This window comes from Chlorocebus sabaeus, chromosome 27 (assembly GCF_047675955.1).
Source record: "Chlorocebus sabaeus isolate Y175 chromosome 27, mChlSab1.0.hap1, whole genome shotgun sequence".
NCBI lineage: Eukaryota > Metazoa > Chordata > Mammalia > Primates > Cercopithecidae > Chlorocebus > Chlorocebus sabaeus.
The window spans coordinates 7,646,584-7,669,932 of NC_132930.1; the positions used below are offsets into that span (position 1 = coordinate 7,646,584).

A 23,349-nucleotide genomic window follows, 5' to 3' on the forward strand; every position below is an offset into this window, starting at 1 on the left:
AAGTGCTGGGATTATAGGCGTGAGCCACCATGCCCCACCCTTTTGTAGTATTAGAGGACTCATCTGCTCATATTTATTCGTTGAATACTCCTTACTTCTTAAAGTGTAAGCTCCATGAAAGCAGAAACCATCTCTTACAGTGGGCCTACCTAATTAAAAAGTACTCTGTAAATATTTGTTGCTTTTCAGAAAACCAAGGAGCAAAATATTTTGATCACCTTATCACAAATACTGTGAAGGCAACTTCTAAAAATCATTGATAAGCAAATCCATCCGAGTACAGACATGTGTACATAGGTAGTCATCAGTCAATAATTACAGCAAATTTTCTTTTTTGCACATTCATGCCTAGAATGTGTTCAAACGGTAGAGCACTCTGGTGTCCTGCTAAGAGGATGATAAAGAGCCACCTTTTTGAATGGCTTTCAAGTGACAGTGGTACAAAGCAATTCTATGTAACAAACCTTCACATGTACCCCCAAATATTAAATAAATAAATAAATGTCCAGCTAAGTCTTCGGTAGCTTTTGTATCGACACAAAGAAATCCACCTGATAACATTATTGGTTTCTCATTAAGATCATCAGCTTTGACACTATTCTGCAGCTTAAAAAAAAAAAAAAAAAAAAACTGTTCTACAGCTTAAAAAAAATTACTGCTTAAGTATAAATGTGATCATATTTTTTCCACTCTCCAGAACTTTCTTCTTCCTTGTAGCATGCCTAGAAATATGTTATGCTTCTAGGTACTTGCATTAACTCATCCTAGTCAATAGGGTGATGTTGCAATAGGCACCATTATCTACATTTTGTTCTTTTCTTTAGACAAGTAAATACATTTAGGGAATCAGACTTTGGATATCTTCGAGTGGTTTGGGGTATTCCGTTAATTCCAATTCGAAACCAGGGTCTAACACAGGGTTTGGCACATAATAGTTGTTAAATAAACATTTATGTAATGCATCAACGAAAATGATTGCAGCAAAAATTCACCACAAAGACAATTATAATAAAGTTTATTGGTTAATCCATAAATGTAAGCATTTAAAAAATATATATAAACCAAATTATTGCCTTTGATTAATAAAATGAGACTTTTCCTGGGTAGAAGCTGCAATTAACCAACACAGTTCTTACAACGCTGAAGACCGTTTTCATTGCAAGCCGTACACTTCAGGGCTTTGAAAGAGTCTGTGAAGCAATTTCGAAACACGGACATCTTGCTCCCGTGGCACATAGAGCATGGAAGAAACCCAAAGCCTCCACAAGAGGGACACTCATGTGGATGCTGCACTCTCTGTACAAGGTGGCAGGGGAATAAGAGAAAACAGAAGATGTGTTAGCATGGACAACTCAGTCAGCCTCCTGGTCTTTCTGTACTGTGAGTGGTCATAAAACAATATTGGCATAATATGGCTATACACTTGAATTCACCTACCATTAATACACATTATACCCAGGGAAGTAATTAGTTGAAGTTCTCCTTCATTCCCCAGCCAATGGCCATCTATACCACAGGTTTGGTTTGTACAGTGGGTAAATTTTAGGTTGAAGGGCATATAACTTCAAGAAATACATCATATGAAAACGTCTATTTACAAACCAAATAATTCAGAAGTCGTTTTTTTGTATTAAGGGAAAATACTTTAACTTTCCCATTAGTATCATTTAACAGTTTCATGTCTTTGTTTATAGAATAGTATATTAATAACAAGTCTGAAAAAATCAGAAAGCTAAAAGCTGAAGTGTGCAGAAGCCACTATCAACTGAAGATTACTAATTATATTATAAATTTAGACTAATACTTCTTTTTTCAAAGCACTTTCAAATGCATTTTTGTATAGCATCTTCACCCATACTAACGAGTACACATACAGATACCTTTTTCAGTAAAGATTTAATTTGAGCATCATTATCCTCATTTTATTTTTAAGGAAACAAGCACAGAAATCTTGAGACATTTCTGTAAATCTATTTAGTTTCCCACAGTAGCTATCAACTTTTCTATCTCAAGCAAAGGTAAAGTATCTCTGATAATACAATGAAAATAACCAGATAGTGTGTTGAGAGTAATATTTTTAAAATCATTTACATGCATTTCTCTTTGCTTTTCTGAGCATATAACCTTTACTGGTGTCCTCTAGAGGCATCCATCAGTTTAGGGGAGATTAGGTGCCATTACAAAATGAATACAAAGATAAAATAAGTAAATTGATACTAAGCTTCCGACTTGCAAAAAAGGAATTTGCAGCAGTTTTTGAAACCCTGGCTTTGTGAAGGGAATAATTGCTACAATGAGCTCAGGAAATGTGGATACACACGTACACAGGCAAACACATACTCAGACAAACATGCTTAACATACTGACACATACATATAGCTTTTCTCCAAAGATTTATAATTGCACATATTAAAACCTCAAAAATATTCAACTTAAAAGAAACCTGATAAACTGGGTTTAACCCAGGATTGCTCCAGCACATACAACTATGAGAATTTTTAGAGTCAATAATATAATTATGTCATAATTAGTAACCTGTGGGATGTACTTTGGTAATCAAACATTAGGATCGAATTGGTATTTATAAAATATCAACCTAACATTGATACTTTAAGGCAATATAAATGGGCATTTTCTGTATATAGCATGATTCACTTGCAATTATAGTTTGACTTGACTATTATATCAAGATGGCTGAACTCATATAATATCTCATTTCTAATGGCACCGAATCATAGAAAGTTGTTGTCAATCTCAATAATACGAACAGTGAACTTCGTCCAGACTGTAGAAATTTAAAGCTCTTCCAAAAAGATAGATTGAATATGCACAGCCATTTGGTCACTTTGTTGATAGATTTTTGTCATTTCTTTGTGCAAGAATTGACCTAAAAAAAGGATGCACTGCACTTAAATTTTGCATAATATTAAAATAAAAAAAAAATTCTGAGTAAAAGCAAACCCAGTGATGAAAAAACAGTGTACTTTATAAGCCAAATATGAGAAAATTTCTAAGTAATGGGGTTCTTATCAAATATTAGAAAGAATATAATGTAGATAAATCCTTGTCATTCACTATTGCTATGACAGGAGATTAAAGTAAAAATATTTAATGACTTGTACAACAAGTGCACCAAGTCAGAATAAATGCTGGACTGGCCAAGGTCCTAGAGCAAGGACCTGCAGGGACCCTGAGTCCAGCCTTTTACTCATTCTGCTAGATTGTAAATAGATCTGAGTTCCAAGTAAAATAGAGTTGTCAGATTTTGCAAATAAAAATATGGGAAGCTCAGTTAAATTTGAATTTCAGATAGAACACAAATATTTTTTCTTTAAGTATGTACTAAATATTGTATGAGATATACTTAAGCCAAAAAATTATTTATAATTTATCTAGTATTTAAATGTAAGTGGGCATTTTATCTGGCAAAGTTTATAGGTTGGAGTTTACAGAGAAGAAAAGAGATATTAATCCATCTTGGGCAATGGCTATTTACCAACCAATGTAAATCATTTCAATATCTTTTTTTTTTTTTTTTTTTTTTTTTTTTTTTGAGACAGAGTCTCGCTCTGTTGCCCAAGCTGGAGTGCAGTGGCACAACCTCGGCAGCTCACTGCAACCTCCGCCTCCTGGGTTCAATAGATTCTACTGCCTCAGCCTCCCAAGTAGATGGGATTACAGGTGCATGTCACCACACCTGGCTCATTTTTGTATTTTTAGTAAAGACGAGGTTTCACCACGTTGGTCAGGCTGGTCACAAACTCCTGACTCAAGTGATCTGTCTGCCTCGGCCTCCCAAAATGCTATTACAGGCATGAGCTACCACGCCTGGCCCAATCATTTCGATATCTTAATGAGTGCAAACAGTTCAATATTTTCAGGAACCACGACCTCTGTACCAGTGCATATTAGGTGAATATGAATTCCTGCTATGACCCAAGACACTTGTGAATGACCAGATTCTTGAATGGCCGTATGGTTTTCTCATGAAATGTATTTGTGACTACAAGCAAAGAACAACAAAGCTGAAATGAAATGTTAGTGCTATGCAGCTTCCTGAGTTCATTTTCTATCTGTGGCACTTCAGACACTAGGCTCTGAGCACACAAAATTCAAAATAGTAACTCAACACAATTAAAAATTGTTTTACGTAATGGACCGACAAAATGACTTACAAATATTACTTTCAAAGGCTAAAATATCAAATGTTAGGTTCACTAATACCAAGAGTCTACTGTTTCTTCATAATTTATCCCCTTGTCAGAACAAATAAATTGCTTAAAATAAACTTAATACATAAATACTAAAGCTACATTTTCATTTCTAAATATAATCACAAATACAACAAAGCCATTCTAAAATAGCGTCCTCAGAGTCCGTGCAATTCTGTGATGAGACCTCTCTTTTATTCAAAGGATTGTTGAGAGGATTCAATGAACTAATTCATGGGAAGTGAACAGAATATTGCCTGGCACATAGTAGGCACTCAATACAGTTAGTCATTACTGGCCATTATTTTATTAATAAATTCCATTTGAAATGATTTTTATTAACTGCTACCTCAAGCTAAACTGCTTGTGGTCACATGATACAACCATTTTCTACACTTCTCAGAGTCGTGCAGTTTAAACACTTGTTCAATACTTCGCTTTCTGGTTTAAAGTTTTGCCACTGTAAGAAGGGGGAGTAAATGTGTTTCAATTCATGTGCTATTTCTGTTGTCCAAGATAGTGGAAGAATACTTCCACTACTTCCATTCTCAGGAAAAATTAGCTATTTCAGCCATAAACGTAGGAGAGGAAAGGGATGGCTTACATCTCGTGTGGAGTCTTTGCTCCCTTCTCATACCAGCCTGACGTGATAGACACTACCATTTTACAGATGAGGAAACACAGCCTCTAAGCTGGTTTTTAAAAACTAATTATCAAGTTATAACTAGAAAGTTGAATATTGAAGAGGTCTCTCTATGAGCGAAATCCATGGTCTTCCCTCTATGATAGTAGTTTTCAATGTTTATTTGCATCCATTTTTCCCCAAATAATCTAAACATGAGATCCCCAAATGTAAAGCAGTTGAAAGGATAAATGCTACGACTAAAACCAAAGTGGTAGTGAGGTGGGGTGGGTCTCAAGGCAACCCACTGAAGCTCCCCAGTGCCCCCTCGCACCCAGGAATCTCGTTCTTGCTGCATCATCCAGCACAATTTACACCATTTGTTATTCTAATAAGAATAAATAATTTAGTCATGCCTAGCCACGTCTTTCAAAGCGCACTTTTGTTATACTGGAAGTCTGGTCCTAATTTAGAGGGTTCTGTACAAAGAAAACCCAGTTGGGTGATGTTAGATGCTCTTATATTAGTGTTGCTCTAAAGTCTAACCCTTCTGTAGACAGTTTTGCCCACAGATCAAGATGCAAAAAGAGCTAGGAATTTCCTGAAGAACACGGACAAAGTTTCAAGTTGGAGGAAGAAAGAATAACCGAAGTTAATGAAACAGACTTCCACTTTACTTATAGCATTACTAATTACTATTAGTAACATTACTAACTAGTAACAAAACAGGCTTCACTACTATTGGTAAAAAAAAACTGACTTCCCCACTTTCAATGAAGAGACTGACTGCAGAAACTTTGACCTGCAAGCAATTAAGAATCCAGGCAGACCTGGTTGAGAATAGCACACAGAGTACTGAATCTACTGACTGTCTCCTCTGCTCTGAATAGTGGTTTGGGTTGAGACAAGTCACTTTGGGGTGGAATTCGAGAGAAAAAGAATGAGAATTCACCCTCCACTTTAATTCTTTCTGTTCATTTATTCCTGTGAGTGAGTTTTAAAAAACAGATACTCAGTGAGTGAGACCTTCTACTTATTCATTTCATTCCACAAATATATATTGAGTATTCAGTAGCCAGGCACTGTGTAAGGCAATGGGAATATAGTCGTGAACCAGACACTTCTCTGTTGTCCTAACAGTACATCTCAGCCTCACCCTTGAGTCTTGGATAGGTCTGCTCCATATTGCAGTCATCTCAACTAAAGCACACAAAATGTCTTGTGTCTCTAACAAAGGACAAAAGCAACAAACGACAAAGATAATGGCAAGTTTATGAATGATTGTGAAATGGACTTCCTTTGTAGCAAAGGAAATTTGAAACTCAAATTTCAAGAATGTAAGTTTACCCCCAGTTATGCAATATAAAAACAGGATGCTAAGATCAGGAGTCTTCATGTCTTCTTCAAGATCAGGAAATGAAGCTCTTATTATTTTTAACCTCAGATCATCAAATCCTATTCCAATAGAGCTTGAAAGTCCCTTAAGTATCTGACCAAAGAGGAAGCAACTTATTTGAGCCTCTGTGACAATACACCTCATCATCCAGATTGTCTATGAAGCAGTATTACCCATAAAACAAATTGTCAGAGAGTACACGCTTGGCATTATAATCATTTATGGATGATTCATCTTGGTCTATGTATTTTATTTTAAACTAGATTCAAAAATTTAATTCAGCAAATGCTTAAATGCCTACAAACACCCCTCTGCCTGACCAAGCTGCTAAAAAAATAAATAGAATCTTTTCTGATCATCAGTGTTTCCGGCATCCTTAATTTGCAGAGTTGAGAAAGAAGCCACTGCACAAAATGCAGGCACAGGGGAAATTTGTAGCTCATAATTCAAAATGTATAAGCCTGGATATAGGAGCCTGATTCTTAAACAAGATGGGATGGACTGCCATAAACCTACTTAAATAGATGTTTGGATTTCAGAGAGAGGCAGATGACATGGCCTGATTCCCCAGGTGAGCAGGTAGGTGGTATCTGTGGCTGTAGCCTCAGAACAGGCTGTTGCCACCCCCTTTCCCTTAGGAAGGACCATCACACAGAGCTATACTTCTCCAGGGAGTCTCAGGAGAGTCTCTGACAGCTCCAATGCCTTGCACAGATAACCTGTGCCATTTTTGACATCCTAAGTGTGTATTTGGGAATATTTGCTCAGTTCTTCAAGAACAAATAAGCAGTTGCCAGTCCTCAGGGGAGAATCAGATTAAGTAATTGTTACCAGTTTTACCAAAAAAAAAAAAAAAAAAAAAAAAAAAAAAAGGACAGAAAATGGACACTATGTTGGCAATCTCAGTACAAATGGCAACAAAACTATTTACTCATATCTTCAAAAAAATAACAAGGCAAAGCTTACTTAGAGCTTCTCTGCCATCTGAGATCTTTAATTCAGTGTCTGCCAGAACCACTGGTATGATAATAAATCTCAGCACTCCCCTGGCTCTCCCTGCATGGACACCAGCAGGATTAGCTATCCATCTTGGTTATTGTTTTTTGAGGACTCCTTAGACATCTCATTCCTTCTCATTTTTAGCCTATTTATTAACATAAATAAATATCATTTACCAAAAAATAGTGGTTTCATTGATCCTTTCAGCCACATATTCTTTTATATAAAATAATAATTTTCTCTTTCTTTTCATCTCTTAAATGTGCTGCCTCCTCCAAAAAAAAGCTTTGGATGAAAGAGAAGTCATTTATTTATTCCCTCAGTAAATATTTATGTGTCCCTGGGATATGCCAAACCCTTTTCTAGGCACTAGAGGTAAATAATAAAAATAAATGAATGTCTGTGTTCACATGGAGTTCACATCTTAGTGAGAGGATTACCTGCAAACTGTCAAGTCAGGAACACAGTCCCCATTGGCACAACCAGCTCTACTGAGACCAGATCTCCATACCAACTATCATATGTGTTACTAGCTTCTGCTGCCTTTGGTCAGCTCCTCACGTTTGAGGCTACAAATAATCTTCATCAACAAATCAGATCCACTCAGCTTCCACAGCAATTTTCAGTTGGGTGGGATGTGTGATAAGATTCTTGGTGCAGAAAAAAATTGAAATTATTTTCTGACTCCATTTCTGATTGTCCAACCACAGCTGCTAAGCGTCTCTCTTCAGCATCACTTGAAATAACTGCTAGAAACTGAAACCTGAATTATGAGGACCAGCAGTGGTCATAGACTACCATGTAGTGACCCAAGTAACAGCAAACTAGATCTTGCCAGGATCTGTCTAGTGTCAGAGCCCTGTGTCAAAATCCAGCCTATTCCCTGAACCTAACACCTTTACTAGCTTACCTCTTAGGAAACTACTAACCCAGGTTTTGTGTCCTGCCACAATATAGTCAGATTTCCTAGATACCTACAGGCCACTTAATTTGAGAGTCATGGAAGCATAGGTTCATAGTTAATTAACATTATGGGTTTGGAGTCAGACTGATTAGAATCATAAATCAAATACTGACTACCTAAACACTCTTGAGCAAGTGGTTTTTGTCTTTCCCTTGCCAGTAAAATGGGGATAATAAGAGAACTCATTTAGCAGAGTTGTGAGCTTTCAATGATTTAATATGTACAAAGTGCCAGGAATATATCTTGCTATATAGTAAGGACTGAAATATTTCCTTCATCATGAATATTTAACTCCTACTCTACTGTCAAAAGCCAACCAGAAAAATGGGATGGGTTTGGATCTGCATTTTGTATCCCTTATCCTCTTTGCATGGCTTTCCCAGGGCTTCTTTTCACCTGGTCTCTTTACTTCCTATTAAACTCCAGCTACCTCTCAGGCAGAGTTCTGGGTTTTCTTGATTGGCTACAAATTCTCCACCAGTTTTACTATATGGCCAAAGCAGTCGAACATAGTGATGGCATCGCAGAGTTCCTATAACATTAGAAAGCCAATGTCATACCCTTATTTTGAACATTAAAAATAGCTTAAAGTATTTGTGCCCTATTTATGTCACGTGTAGAATGGAGACAGACTTGAAGAAAAGAAAAACATCTTATTTTCCAAAATTTTCGAGCTGATGGAGAGAGAGAGAGATTATCTAACATGGTACTGTTGATCAAGTTGTAGAATTGAATAATTATAGACTCAATGGAATAAAAGTCCAGAATAACTAAATCAGTCGTCAACCTGTACAAAGAAAAGCAATGAAAGATATTCATCCTGTAAGATCCTAAAAGATGCTCTTAAGCCATAGAATTGAAATAGTATGATATTGATACAACAAGAAATAAATAGATCAATGATACTGCATAATACCATTTAAGTAAGTTTAAAATGTGCACAGAGAATAATACACATAAACCAAATTGTTTAAATAGAAAGATACATAATAATGTAAGTGAATGACTTCACAGGATTGGAGTAGTATATAAGAATAGAAAGAAATAAATAGATCCATTCATACAGCTTTTTTAGCTAAGAAGAGCTTTAAGAGGAGCAAGTACACACCCTGATTTAATAGATAAAGAAATCAAGATACTGACAGGTGAAAGGTTATGCCGAAAAGCACACAGCCAGAAGCAGAGCTGAGGAAGGAGCTAAAAATCCTCTGATTTCCAAATCATAATACTTCAGAAATTATAAATTATTGAAAAAAAGGAAATTTAAAACATTTTACAAAAACAAGTTTACTCTCTGTATATATCGCATGGCTTTTGAATTTAGAATCAGACCATAGTAAGTTATCTTGTTAAAGCCCAAGCATTCTCCTCCTTTATAAGCACTATATTTCTGGCCATCATCCTCACTGAACTACAATGTCTAAACATACTCTATTGTTTGTATTATGACACAAACTGATAAAAAATGATTTTGAGTTATTGCTATAGGTCTGCAGTACATTGAGAGGACGTCGTTGTCTCCCTTAGCAAAGTACCTGTAAACAGTAGATACTCAATAAATGTTGAATGAATGAATCCATTGTTTTCCTTCTGGGAAAGGTCACAATATGAATAAAACATGAATCCTTCAATCAAGGAGCACATAGTTCATTTGGGACATGAGTCAAATACCCAAAGAAAGCTAATACAAAAAAGACTTTTATAAGCCCCCTAAAAAGAGGGTTATAGGAATTCAAAGGCGGGGGAGATCAGAAATGACTATTGGAAGAACTGATACTGAAGATGGGCCTTGAAAATGGTGGAGGGAAATTAGGAATTGGAACAGTATCATTCTAGGCAGACAGAAAAGCCTGCACAAAGGGATAGTAGTAAGAAAGCACAGGAAGTCACATAGTCCTTTCCTTTATCTACAGTGGAAGGAATGGTAGAGAATCAGAAATTAGGTTACCAAAGACTGGAGCAATAATAACCAGTAGTGACATATGGACACTGGATAACCATATGACCTGTTTCTCCTGGCAAAGTCCTGTTTCACATTTGCCGTCCCAGAACAATTATTAATGCATACTTTTCACTCTCAAAGTGTCCCAATCAGGACAATAAAGTATATAATCTTCTTACAAATAGGGAGAAAGAGTCTGATAAAATAATTTAGCAGTGAGGTAATAAGGGCTTTCCGGTTGCATGTAAATTTTATAAGTATTTGAATAAGTATTTCTCTGATGCTATATGTATAAGCACAGGAATACAAATTAAAACATGCTTTTTGGAGAAATAACTTTTTATTTAATCTTTATAAATGATGTAGGAAGATCTTCTATATGTAGGAAGATCCATGGGAAAAATAAAGTTGTTTCAATGAAAAATTTTAATATGCTTCAAGATTATTTCCTGACTTGAAACACCTCATCAATGCCCGTATTACAGAGAGTTGGGCTCAAATAAAGCTGACCATAACATTCACCTAATAGTATGAGATCATTAGAAGTTAACATTAAAGTCACTCTAGATGCAACAAACCAAATAACAGAAGATATCAAATTAAAACTGCCACATGTATCCTATTGCATATTTGTAAGAGCATGGGGAGAGATAATTCAGTTAGGAAAACTCAATTATAATCAGAATGTGTTTAACATTTTGATTACTAAAAATAAGTTGCTGAAAGCACATTTACCTCAATTTTGGTTAGGAGGTCTTGCAGTTCTCCTGATTCATTCATTGACAAAATTTTCTCAGCACCCTATTAACAAGAGAGAGTAGGGGGAAAAATCCATTTTTGTTAGTATTTGAGAAAATAAAGTTCTAGCCAGGAAAGCTTAACCCACAAAATACTGAACACAATTCTTCCCTTTGGAGCTGAGTAAATGTACAACTAGGATACCAAAGAGGAGAAGACATTTTTCCTTACTGCCCCATACTCTTGCATCTAGTAAGTCTTACCTCAGGTAAGGGGAAGGCTGCCTACAGGAGGCAAGCTCCAGGAAACCCACAGCTGTCAGGTTTAAGTCCAAATACAGAAAGGGCCAGCATACTCTTCAGGGTTGTTTAGGGAGCCTGGAGCCAGTCTACCATCTGGGAAAGGAATCCTTGGAGCAAATTCCCACCCTCAGTTATCTCTACCCTACTCCAAGCAGTACTAGACATGGCCCTCCTTAACAGCCATGCATGTAAAGATAACAGCAGCTGACAATAACAACAACAACAATAATGATAATAACTACCAACACAACTTAAGCAGATATTTTGAGTTTGGCACAAATATCATCTCCTTTGCTGTAGCAGACTCTATTATTTGCAGAAGTTGAGCCTCAGTGAGATTAAATAACAATTCCAAGGCCACCCAGAGAAGACACAGAGAGAAAATGTAAACACAGGTAGGGCATGAACTCCAGAGCTGATGCTTTCAACTTCTAAAACATTACTATGAAAGTGAGAAAGGGGACAATGTGTGTTTCTTCAAACTACTCCATTTTTCTCTCCTGTCCAGCTGCTTCCTACATTCTACCACTCTACTTCCCAACGTAAAACCATAGAGAAGGAAGAAGGAAAAACTGGAGTAATTATTTTTAATCAAAGACGGAGACCATGTCTGCCTTGTTGACACTGCGTCCTAGGCGCTCAGCACAGTTGCTGGCTCAGAATAGGCATTGGATCAAGTTTTGTTTAATGAACAAGACAGGGAGAAATATAATCACACACTAAACATTTTTTATTCCTACTTATGCTAAGCAGCGTGCCAAGCAGGACTCATTTAAAAAATAAAAACGTTCTAGTTCTTAGGGAGGTTACTATATACATTTATGTAAAAGTATTTTTTTTGTAAATGTACAAAAAACTAACCCACAGTGTAGAATGAAAAATCAGTGCCAAATGAATGATGAATAAAAAAGATAAGCCAGGATATCACAACAGGAGGAAAACTGTGCTTTTTGAGGGTAGAGAAGGCTTTCTGAGATTGGTGGCATTTGATCTGGACCTCAAAGACTGGATGAGGTTTCTAAAATAGGTTAAACAATCCTATAGTGATGTATAGGAGTATTTAGTTCTTGGTTTCGTTTTATTTCAGTCTATCTTGTATAATTTATGTCATCACAATCACGATAAAAAATGTCAAATTGATACATTCAAAAGCAGTATGAATGAACACACAGGACTACAGAGAATATATACTGCTCTGTGAGGCAAGTTATATCTCTTTATTTGTTGCTGGTTGGGCCACGAATACAGACGTGAAACAATCTAAAGTAAGAACAAAGGTAATGAAAGCACCATGACAACACATTAAAGTCTAAATGTAGTAATAACTGGTAATATTTTACTTTTGCTATATTCTATTTCTTTTAAGAGATAGCTAAGTTAAAATGGGAAAGAACTCTGGGGAATTTGATACATGAACTAAAGCAGTAAAGAGAATACATGCCTCATTTATCTCAAATGAAAGAAAATGCCCCACAAGGACTCCAAACAAAATGAATGGACCAGAAAAGCTGTCCACAGCTCCCACCTGGCTCTTCTCTTATGGAAACATTGTGTCTTAGTCAGTTGTTTAGAGTACAACGCATATGCCAAGAAAGGACCTGTCTCAATATTCTTAAATATATGAAATTTGCTCTGTCTCAGCCAAATAACTCTTGCAGCATTACTACCACAGGAGGAGATTCCACATTGCAGGAGAAATGCAGGCTTTGTTTATGTTAAGCCAAGTACTTAAAGGCATAATGGTCACTGATTTTCAGGACACCTGGGCGTCTAGTATAGAGGTGGTATAATGAGTGCTTAAGGTTGGAAAAAAAGCTGCTCCATAACAGAGGACAGGCAGCTGAATACCTACTTCCCTCATCCGACCACTGCTACACAACACAGCCTCCACGACCCTACCTGCCCTGCCCTCAGGTCTTTCCCTTGGAACCAGCCCTTTGGTCCCTGTGCCACAGGCTGAGCATTGACAGTAGTCAAAGCCTCCTGTTCCCTACTGGGTCCCATGTCTCTGCCCTCCACACGATCCTGTCATAACCAAGCCTAAGAGCAGGATCCTACAGGGGACAGGGAAACCAGATGATCGCCTTCTCTGATCCTAAGTGCAGCAGCAGCAATAGCAAAATAGAGATTTTAGCCTGCTTGGCACCTGTCAGGGAAACATTACAGATCACTCCCACACAGAGGTTTGGAGCATTTATCAGGGTAAATCTCAATCTGCCCTGCTTTCCCTGCATTTGCATATTCCAAAGGTCTCATTGCCACCTTTTTTCTTATCAAAGACATTCTAATTATTAATTGATCTATAAAGAAACCTCTGTGTCCACAAAAGAGAGTGCATTTCCTTGCACATTGACATTCTTAGGAAATTATCTTTTCCTGGTTGGTATTTGGCTAAGAATGTCAGACATGTTTGTTTTTATGTACACTCCACCACTCAATTCTATGATAGTGGAAATTATTTACTCTATTACTCAGCATAGTTTATCAAGACCTCCAGGACACCTATGGAAATATTTCTTCCATATTTTCAATTGGTTCAGAATCTATTTTTTCTTAAAATTAATATAATCCTGAAAATAATGATAATAGTAATATGTTAAGTGCTTTACAAACATGAACACTTCTAAACATTGGCACAAAATAAGCATTTTTTTAAATAAAGGAACTATCTCAATTTTTTACATAAAGAAACTAAAGTCTAAAGAGAATAAAGAGCATGCCCGGAGTCTTTCAATTAATCAGTACAAGGCTTGGGTTGATCTTGAATTCAGGTTGAGCTGACTCCAAAACCTACCCTCTTTCCGTTGCACCCTGCAAGCTGCCTGCTCACTGATAGAGCACAACTGTATTAGTGAAAAATGGTACAGCGATCTCCCAGTCTGGGGAATATGAGAGTCTGTAGTTCAAACTCACTGTTGACCAGGTACTCAGAAGTGCAAGTGAATTGAAGGCTTTCACTGCAGTGACTCCACGTCCAGAATGAACATGCCAGAGAAGCTATGAAATGTCCAAGTTCTGTTTTTGTAAATCTCAGCATTGCATCTTAATCAGTTATTTAGAGTAATTGCATATGCCAGGAAAGAACCTATGTCATTACCCTTTAATACATGAAAAATCTCTACCTCACTCAAATACTTTACAACTTAAAATTCAGAGCAGTGAGCTGTAACGTGTGAACAAGACACTTTGTTTTACATTGTTGTAACAAACTTCACAGATGAAGATAAGATAATCTATTTAATTTTTCCTTATCTATGAATCACCAAGGAAGAAACACATACCTTCAAGGAATAAGAAAAAGGTAGGAAAAGAAATCAGGCCTCTGCCAACTACGATTGCCAAAAAAAAAAACCACTTACCATACGACCTATGAATGTGTAAAAGTGTGCTACCATACTCATTCATGCATTTATCCATTCATTCAACACTATTATGAGTCTCCATTAGGGATTAGGCACTGTGCTGCGTTAGAGCTATCCAATAAGCAAAAAAGCCACACATGTGCACGCGCACACACACACACAAACACACAACTGCTTCCCGTTACCGAGGAAATGTACTTTTAGGGGAGACAGACTTTACACAAAGATTACACAAATAAATGTAAACTTATTTATAACTGTTGAAAATAGTACAAAAGGGGCATGCTACAAGATGCTAAGAACACAAAGAGTAAGGCAAATTTAACAAAATTGAGGCTAAGGAAGGCTCTCTCCACAAAACAATCATTAAGTTTTTATCTTTAGGAAGAATAGTAGTTGACCGAGCACACAGACAGAATAAGGGAGGGTAATTAATAGGGACAGTAACGCTACCAATATTATTATATGTACGCGTCCTTTTGTAGTCACCATTTCCCTTCATTCAAGATCAGAGGAAAAGCTACATTCAATAAAACGTCCTAGCAGAGTCTCTATATAGCATTGTGGGTTGATACCCTGGAGGGAACATAGGTGAGACACCATGCCACGGCATAAGCAACCTATTTTACATAATAAGCTAAAGAAAACAACAAAGTGATATACACCAGTTTATATTTAGCATACTCTGTTAGGTCTCAGGGAAGAGTAGCTAAATCATGAGTTTCTAAACACTATTATCAAAAAAGAAAACAATAGAACATTTAAGTAATTTTTCTCAAAAGTTTTTAAAGCCACACAGATCTTAGTTATCTCTATATGGATATCCAGGCTCTGGAATTCCACATGGGACATCAACTTTTGAAACTATTAACTTAAACATTTCTGAGGAGCCCAGAAGGACTAAAAATAAAGTTCACATTAACCAAAAACAAATACAAATTTTAATGTATATATACACACATATATTTATATGTGAATGCACATATATGCATATATAATATATAGTTTTATTTTATTTTAATTTATATTTAGTCATAAACCACCTCATCTTATTAAGAAAGTAGCTTGCAACAAAAGATCTATACCATAGTATAATAAAATAGAAATTTAATGGGAATTTATAGGAAATATTCTAAATAAATCTCGAAATGGTAGCTATGGGTGAGCCTTAAATTTGACTCTGAGTTAGCTTTTTAGATGAAACAGTTTTCTAAGCACAGTAGTCTAAACAATATCTTGCATAAGACTTTGGATGGACTGGTTGATATAATAAATAGTATTCTTGCTTTTTTGATAACCGTAAAAATATTGTTTTCAAATAAATGCTATTACAGAAATGGCTCCTACATCCAACCAGTACCAGTTTTTATTCCTTCTTCTAACTTAAATCAGGCTCCTTTTCTCTCTCACTTAACTGCCTCCCTGTCACTTATTTATCTCCTGTAAAGATAAATACATATTATTGTTTACCTCATACTACTTGTTAGAGTACCTTCTAGTGATTACGGTAAAACCCAGACTCTTTTTAGCATGACCTACAAATGTCTTCACTATCTGATTGCACCAATATTCCTAGCCCTGTCTTTTGATATAATAAGCTTCTCATACCCTGGATTTCTCTCCTTCTCCTGGATATCCTAGGTCCTTGCATGAGATTTTATGCCTTTACACATGCTCCATTTTTTGCCTGATATTTCTTCTATCTTTCTGCCACCACCTCTTGGGAAACTCCTATGCATCCTTACAAATCCAATTGAAATGTCACCTTCTCAATAAAGCTTTCTTGATTGAGAAATGACAAAATCAGTCATTTCCTTCTTTGTGCTCTCAGATCACATTTTGCTCCACTGCACAGCTAGTCCACTGGTGATTTCAGGGGTTATGACTTCTTCAGGCACACAGCATTTTGTGTAGTGCACCATAGAAAATCAATCAGTAAGTATTTGCTGTATTAATTTATTCAGCATTTTTGCAGTAAACACAGCATTCAATTCCAAATGGGTGTTTCTTTTAGTGATTGATGATTTCAAATAGAAAAACAAGCCAAGGCACATATCAAAACGCACCTTTGTAAAGCGGTAGGGACCAAGCTGATGTGATGTGACAGTAAAAGCCCAGATACATAGAGTGAGAAGGTTGAATACTATATAAATGACTTCTATCACTTTTCTCAGCGGGGCATTTGAGGGAAACTGAAGAGCAAACCACTGGAGGTTGCACTCTCAGATGAGGACCAGGAGCATAAGACTCTTTAGTACTGGCTGATAAAGAATCCTTCTGCTATGTAATCAGGAGAGCAGATGGCAGGGCTGGCATTGAAGGAGTTCAACCCGCACCTAGCATGACGCCTGCCAAAAGATGTGCTCAGTAAATGTTTGTTGCTGTGACTACCATGCCCATCCAAAACGGGAGGTTACATCAACTCTGCTTGGAGATAGGCCACCTGAGCCCCGCTAAAAAAGAATTTACTTCGGAAATCAGCTCTAGATCTTTTCCAGTGCATGAACAGACCCCATTGAGTCCCTGGAGCGCTATGCCAAACACTTAGGCCTGGAAAATGTTCAAGGCAGGTGTAACAATATCCCACCAGAGTCTTTAAAAATGCAGTAAAGGCTCCTGTGGATAATCTCATCCTAAAGAGCATGGTTTTTCTGTATCCCTGGCAGGAAAAATTAACTTCAAAATTAACTAAACTAGTTGACTTGTTTTTGCAGTTATGGAATACAGACCTTTGGGTGTCAGAAAATGCCTGCCAAAGACAGTGATTTTAGTTTTGTATAATTAGTGCTGAGGCACTTTTTTCAGCAGAATTGTAAAGAACAATTTCCCATAGAGGCCAATCCTGATTTTTTATAATAAAGCCATATTATCAAACTAGATGATCGCATGGATGTATTATTTGCTTCTCTATGGCAGAAAGTCATCTTTCGCATTCCTTCGGAATTAATATCAAATTATATAAAAGTAATATCAAGTCACTAGGCTAGAAAACAGGCAGTGCTGGGAGTTGGCTAGATAAAACCAGAAGACTGTTCTAGTTAAAAGATTAAGATTGTTGTCTGCTGTGTCCCCAGATTCTCTTTGCATAAACCGATTTTCATTTTTATTTTTTACTTTTTTTTTGTAATTTAACTTGTATTTTTGATTCAGGGGTACATGTGCAGGTTTGTTACCTGGGTATAATGCATGATACTGGAGTTTGGGGTATGACTGATCATACCACCCAGGTAGAGAGCATGACATCCAATAGTTTTTCAACCCTTGCTCCCCTCCATCCCTCCCCGCTCTAAGAGGCCCCAGTGTCTATTGTTGCCATCTTTATGTCCATGAGTAGCCAAAGTTTAGCTCCCCCTTATAAATGAGAACATGCAGTATTTGATTTTCTGTTCCTGCATTAATTCACTTAGGATAATGGCCCCCAGCAGGGGGCCTATGTTGCTAACAAGGGACATGATTTTCTTCTTTAAAGCTGAGTTATGGTTTTTCTTGGCTGCTGATGGGCATCTATGTTGATTTCATGTCTTTGCTATTGTGAATAGTGCTGTGATGAACATACAAGTGCATGTGTCTTTTTGGTAGAATGATTTATTTTTATTTTACTAAATACCCAGTAATAGGAATACTGGGCCAAATGGAAGATCTGTTTCAAATTCTTTGAGAACTCTCCAAACTGCCTGAACTAATTTACCTTCCCATCAATGGTAATACAAGCATTCCCTTTTCTCTGCAGCCTCACTAGTGTCTGTTTTTTTTTGTTTTTGTTTTTTTCTTGTAATAGCCATTCTGACTGATGTAAGATGTTATCTCATTGTGCTCTGATAATTAGTGATGTTGAGCATTTTTTCATGTTTGTTGGCTGCTTGTATGTCTTCTTTTGAGAAGTGTGTGTTCATGTCTTTTGCACATTTTTAATGGGGTAATTTGTTTTTTGCTAGTTCAATTGATAAACTGATTTTTAGAATGTGGTGATTAGGCTTACCAAGGTTTTTAAAATATATATAATAATAAAATCCAGGATTAAATCTTAGCTCCTCCGTTTATAAGTTAACTTGGACAAATAACTTCAACTATTAAAGACTCAATTTCCTCATTTGTAAAATGGGTATTATAATGTCTACAGGGTTGTTGTAAGGATTACATGAGATAGTATATAAGAGTTTAGAACATTGCATGACACATAATATGAACTCAGTAATTAGCAGCTGTTAATTAGAAGTAGTAGTAATAAATTCCCAAAGAGCAACTAAGCACACAAAATGTGGTCCACAAACATTTCCTGTCTAGAGTCAACAAATAATGAAAGATTAATAGAGTTTGACAAAAGTCTTACATTGTCTTTGGATGATGTCACAATAAAGTAAAAAAGAATGTAATAGAAAAAATAACGGGGAGTGGAGTAGTTGGGTTTAATATATGATTATTTATCATGCAAGATATTGAGAAGAAAGACCTAATTTTATGGCTTGTTAAAAGAGAAGGTAGCGTGAAATTTGAGGATGTTCCAGTCATAAAATTCCACAGCTAAATTGTAGAATACCTAAGGTATTCTTCAGCCTAGCTACATCTTTCATGCTAAAAAGCCACATTCTAGCTAGGCTCTCTAAAGAGTCAAAAGACCGAGGACAGTTAGTGAACAATATTGTTAAGGAAAATTGAGTCAATTGTTTTTCTGGGACGATATGGATATTTAATCACTCGGAGGAAAAATATTTGAAGAAGATTCACATAGTGAGAATAATTGAGAAATATAATTCGTTGATCAAAGTGTCAATTAAAATTCCATTCATAGGAGGGAGTTCCAACTTGAATGGGCTCTCATCCCAGGTGGGAACCAAGGATGTTTAGGCATGAGCGTGTTACTGAAGATCCCTCATTGCAGCTTTTCCCTTCAGTAAAAATTCCTTTATTATTCATCCTACTATCTTAGTAAAATGACCAAGGAATCAAATACATCATCCCCGGTTGTCATCAAGAAAGACCTCCCTACAATGTGCTGAAGCTTATGGGCAAGAAATGAAACAGGCATCCCATTTTTATAAGACACTACAACACTAACAAGTCATATGTTGCTCAATAATTGCTCATTTTAAACTCATGATGATAACCCGGTTTATCTTTCAGGATCCTAGTAGGAAACAGATGGCATACCTAAATAATTTTATTAAAAATTGTTTAATGAAGAGCCCCACAGTAGAAGTGTGAACAAGGTTAAATAAAGAAGCTTGATGAAGCACCCAGGAGCTGTCAGCAATGAAAAGCTCTAACCACCCCTAGGTCTAAGGGTCATGGCGAAGGTATGGTATTACAGAACCAAACAAGACCTGTAGCTCTGGGAAGAGGACTAGGAGGTACTCAACACCTGCCAAAACTCTGCCTCAGGAGGAAGGGAGCAGAGGCAATGCCCCCAGCCTCTCTATCCTGCTCCAGCTTCCGTCTTACTAAACCCATCTAGAACTCAAAGGGCAAAGGCTCCTGTGTGATTCAGTCTGTAAAGTTTTCCTTCGTGAAACTATGAGTAAGTCAGAGAAAGGGAGAAAATGGGCCTGGAAGGGAAAGCAGAAATTAACCAGCACAATCGATAATGAATTAAATGATTTCACTCTTTTGTGGTAGATGCCTGTTTGAGTCTATTCATTATGTGTTTTCAAAACAAGAGAATAAGGCTAATGAGAATCTTCCCGTAATCCTGGAGGGAAGAAAAGTGATAGGCAAGAGGATGTGTTGGGAGGCTGCAACATTCAGGTTAACATTGTGGGCTCACCCACATATGAAATCCTGTCTCCTCTACTTATTAACTGTGTGAGCTTTGGAAAGATATTTAACCCCTCAAAACCTCACTTTTCAAAGATAAAAATATTTCTATCATGTAGCGTTTTAAGAAATAAATGAGATAATGTATGTTGAGTATTTAGCATAGTGCTTGGCACACATAGCACCTTAGTAACTTGTTGTTTTTAGAAGACTAGTGGAAGTAATACTAGTCTTAATTTTTAGACTATTTCAAAGAACTTTTTAAAAAACCATGCTGTCAACTTCTTTCCTTTTTAAATCAACTGCAGTGATCTCTTATTGGAACTATCCTCCTGCTATTAATAATTAAGAGAGAATAGTAATTACCTCCACCCCCCCAACCCATTCTTCATTCTTTCTTTTAGTTAGAGAATCCTCTAAAATTCATTTGGTTGTAACATTTAGTGAAAGGTGATATTCCTCAGTCTCCCATTTGGTTAGGTATAGCTATGTGATAAAGTCCTCGCAAGTAAGAAAGTAAGATGTCAGCAAAAGTAATCCGTACAACTTCCAGGCCAGACTTTTTTTTTTTTGAAATGGAGTTTCTCTCTTGTCACCCAGGCTAGAGTGCAATGGTGCAATCTCGGCTCACTGCAACCTCCGCCTCCCAGGTTCAAGCAATTCTCCTGCCTCAGCCTCCCAAGTAGCTGGGATTACAGGTGCTCACCACCACACCTGGCTAAGTTTTTGTATTTTTAGTAGAGGCAGGGTTTCACCATGTTGGCCAAGCTGGTCTCAAACTTCTGACCTCAGGTGATCCACCCACCTTGGCCTCCCAAAGTGCTGGGATTACAGGCTATCTACTCTTAAAAGCAAGCTGCTCACTTCCTCTTTTTACCTTCCAGAAAATATGTGATGGAGTTGAACTATTTTTAACCATGAAGTGAGAGTGTAACCTAAAGGGAGGTACAACAATATAGAAGAGTCACTCCTGAAACAGAGAAATTGTATACCCTGGATTCTCCCAACCCAGATTTATTTGAAAGACAAATAAATGCATAACTTATTTGAATCACTAGCTTGCGATTCATGTGGATGATATATAGACACATAGATACATAGACAGATATATAGAAAAATATATATAGAGAAATGTATTGCTGTAGGCTGAATGTCTATAGCAAAATTCATATGTTCAAATCCTAACCCCTAATGTGACAGTATAGGAGGTGGAGTCTTTGGGGGGTGATTAGGTCATGAAGGCAGAGCCCTGAGGAATAGGATTGATGCCCTTATGAAAGAGAACTCAGAGAGCTGCTTTGTCCCTTCTACCATGTGATGACACAGGGAAAAGATGGCCATCTATGAACCAGGAAGTGGGCTCTCACCAGACACCAAATCTTCTGGCACCTTGATCTTGGACTCCTCAGCCTCAGAACTGACAGAAATGAATTTCTGTTGTTTGTAAGCCAACCAGTTTACAATTTTTATAGCAGCCTTAATGGACTAATACATATAGATCTATGTGTAGATATATGTATACATACAGATTCAAATACAAGTAGATAGAGATAGGATGAAGATGACATTAGAGAGAGTTAGAGGACAGCATAAACTCTTATACCTAAAATTTAAAAATTTATATTAGCTACAATGTCTATGAAAAGAAGTAAAACAGGGTAGCAATAATAACCTTGTCTAGAAAGATTTCCTGTATATAATTCTAGACTCTTTTTCTTTATTTCTCCAGGGAGTCTACCTGCCAGATCTGTCTCTTATTTGGAGAGGCAAATCAAGGAGTTAATTATCCATGGAGGATTAATAAACCAGGTCTCTAAATCTGGATTGAGAACAAAGCCTGGTATTCCTTCATAATCTTGGTCTTGGCCTCTGTGGTCTCCAAAGAAGGCAAGCTTGAGATTTTCTGACAGATACAGGGTTTCTGTGATTGATCTTTTGAGGACCTTTGATATTTCCATGGATAGGACAATGCCAGGAAGATGTCATAAGAGGTGCAGGAGGAGGAAGGTTGAGCAATGACAAAGTAACAGACTCTAAAGAGAAAACTCTAATAATTTAATAAGACGCTTTTCAAGCAGTATTTATTTAATCTTCACTGTGTCCCTGCAAGTTGTCTTTTAAGATTTTAAGTCTTAAAAATAGGGAAATAAACACAAAGATATAAAAGTACAAGTGTTACAGGAATATTTGTTCAAGATCACACAACTAACAGTTGGCAGGATCAGAATTCACATCTAGGTCTAACTAGCTTTAAGGATCATGCTTTTCTTCATTTAATTTCACTTTATTTATTTATAAGAATATTTAAAATTGTATCTACCTCTTAGGCATACTACAAGAATAAGCCTGATACTAGTAATGTCAAACCACAGTCCAATATAGAACATAGTAAATGCTTAATAAATTACGTTTACTATTATTGTAATCACACACTATGATAGTAATATATTAAATTCGTCAAACGCACACTGATGTAAGATATGTTAAGAACATAGATTTTAAATCTGGTCATAGATCTTGTGCCTCATAGACACTTCTAGCATTCTGCTTTTGCCACTTGTAAAGGCAAACTTGTGCTGTAAAGAAATTCTGACCTTTGCATCTCCTATTTCCCTTCTCATGAAACACAGGAGCAAATTACAGGTTGTTTGTTAAAAGATATAGGCAGGTCTGTATTGGGACCATCCAGAAAGTAAATATACAGTCCTCTTGTTTAAGAGATGGGCTAATAGAAAACCTATCCATGCAATGACCATTTATCTTGCTAGCCACTTACTGAGGTAAAACACAGTCATAGATGAAAATTAACATACTAAATACTAAAAAGATGAAAAAATGAAAAGAAATTAAAATATACTTAAAGAAGCAAAAACTAAAATTTTAAAAAGTTTTTATTCCAAGAATGAAAAGAAATTTAATATAATCAATGAAAACTAGATAAAACTAACCAAATAAAAACTAGGAAAAAGGTGTTAGTGAATAAGGTATTATAGCCAGAGTCACAGAAAACTACAAAGTTAAGATAAAGAGAGCCTTGGAAACATTGTAAAAATGAAACAAAA

The 23,349-nt window shown here is 36.5% G+C and overlaps 1 protein-coding gene across 1 annotated transcript in view; it reads right to left on the reverse strand.

Moving 5' to 3' along the window:
* Positions 1–1,003: 1,003 nt before the first annotated feature.
* The window catches only part of GRXCR1 (glutaredoxin and cysteine rich domain containing 1), a 141,308-nt gene continuing 118,962 nt past the window's right edge, over positions 1,004–23,349 (reverse strand). Inside the window, exons 3-4 of the mRNA XM_008017513.3 lie at positions 10,870–10,935; positions 1,004–1,296 (exon numbers count right to left, since the gene is read on the reverse strand). Of these exons, the coding sequence (XP_008015704.1) occupies positions 1,117–1,296; positions 10,870–10,935 (246 nt within the window). The 3' untranslated portion in view covers positions 1,004–1,116. The remainder of the gene's footprint in view (positions 1,297–10,869; positions 10,936–23,349) is intronic.